The 1,605-nt window shown below is 42.2% G+C and overlaps 1 protein-coding gene across 2 annotated transcripts in view; it reads left to right on the forward strand.

The window, feature by feature from the left end:
- The window catches only part of TMPRSS15 (transmembrane serine protease 15), a 54,710-nt gene extending 53,298 nt beyond the window's left edge, over positions 1–1,412 (forward strand). Inside the window, exon 23 of one of the 2 annotated variants that reach the window (XM_083500334.1) lies at positions 400–1,412. In XM_083500334.1, the coding sequence (XP_083356460.1) occupies positions 400–555 (156 nt within the window). In that variant the 3' untranslated portion in view covers positions 556–1,412. The remainder of the gene's footprint in view (positions 1–399) is intronic. The other variant, XM_083500333.1, reaches the window with a different exon arrangement.
- Positions 1,413–1,605: the final 193 nt, after the last annotated feature.

Here is a 1,605-nt window from a genome sequence, read left to right on the forward strand (position 1 = left end):
CAATTCTTCACATTTATGACCTTAGCATACTTGAATTTATTTAGAGAAACAACAACCTCTAGGCTCTGTCACCTCCAAGGGAATACAAAGCAACTACTGATAGCATTGCAGGCCATAGGCTGCTGTCATCCTCAGATTGTTTCTAAAGATATTCTGCCGTCTGAGAAAGGCAATGTCTATTTCTCCAATGCTTACAAAAACCCTTCTGACACAACTTTCATGCTGGCTCAAAGAATTTAGCTTAAAGTAGAAGCTCATGCAGAGGGTTCTGTTAATACTGCGTATAACTGACAGGCATCTCAGTGAATGCTGAAGGCCATAGCAAATCCCATTTTAGCTTTACATAGCATTTTGTCTCCAATTAAAAACAAATGTATGTAACAATATTTGTCATTCCAGGGAGATTCTGGTGGGCCACTCATGTGTCAGGAGAATGAAAGGTGGTTACTGGCTGGCGTGATATCCTTTGGCCGTCAGTGTGCTCTGCCAAATCGTCCCGGCGTTTATGTGAAAGTTTCGAAATTTGTTGACTGGATAAAAAAGACTATCCATTAGCACCATTTAATATATATGCATATATATATATATGGAAAACCAGAGGGTTATGTTCAACAAAGCCACTCCATTACTACAAGGATTTCCACTTGTTCAGAAGAACTTCCACTGCTTCTTCTCCCCCTGTGTTTCCACCCCCCACAATAAGTATGTTCTGGGGACAACAGTGTCCCGTTAGGACTACAAGATCAGCAGAGAAGGGCACCACATTCAGAAGTGCAGAGAACGGTACCCCAGGAGATAGCATTCTCCATGGCAGCCCTAAATGGTAGAACTCTCTCCCAAGAGAGAAGTGTCTTGCATCTTCATCGATCACTGTATGCTATAAATGCACCTCTTTACCCTGAAACATCAACTGTGACATGTATACCATAGCATAATAGAATTGTAGAGTTGGAAGGTACCCCAGGGGACATCTAAGCTAACCCCCTGCAATGAAGGAATCATAGTCTTTAAAATGTATTTTTGTAGTACTGAATATTGTTCATGCCTGCTCTCTCTGCTTAACTTTCGTGGTGCCTTTCTCATCACAAATAAAGTACTGAAGACGCTGCAAGTAAGCCTTCCTTCTGTTGATTTTGGTTACTGGAAATCTCAATCCTGAAGTATTATTTAAGATGCTGAGGTAGAAGCAGAGATTTCTGCTGTCAAAAAAATGTTCCTGGAACAGGCAACTTCAGCAGAGCCGTCCATTTCTGAAGGTCAAAACGCAACACAGCTTCACTTCCTTATTGCAAGGATATACCTACACAACCTCCTTTGGTGTTGGATCATTAGAATGACTGTAGTTGTGCTTTTCTGATACTGCACTGTAAGAAGCTGTTCATATAAGCTTCTTCTCAATTGCCACATACATCCCTCCCTCAACTGCCACCGCCTTTGAATAGCAGTCTTGAAAGGATCAGTGACCTAGAAACTGTGATGCACTGGGACAGTGTCTTCTCTCTCCCAGTACAGGAAAGAGGAAAAACACCAAAACAAGGAGACAAAATGTCCCCCCTGTGCCAGTGACTGGCTTCTTTATACTAGACCCGGGGGGGCAGTTTATTT

The sequence above is a fragment of the Podarcis liolepis genome (assembly GCF_965112155.1).
Source record: "Podarcis liolepis genome assembly, chromosome: 4".
NCBI classification, from domain to species: Eukaryota; Metazoa; Chordata; class Lepidosauria; order Squamata; family Lacertidae; genus Podarcis; species Podarcis liolepis.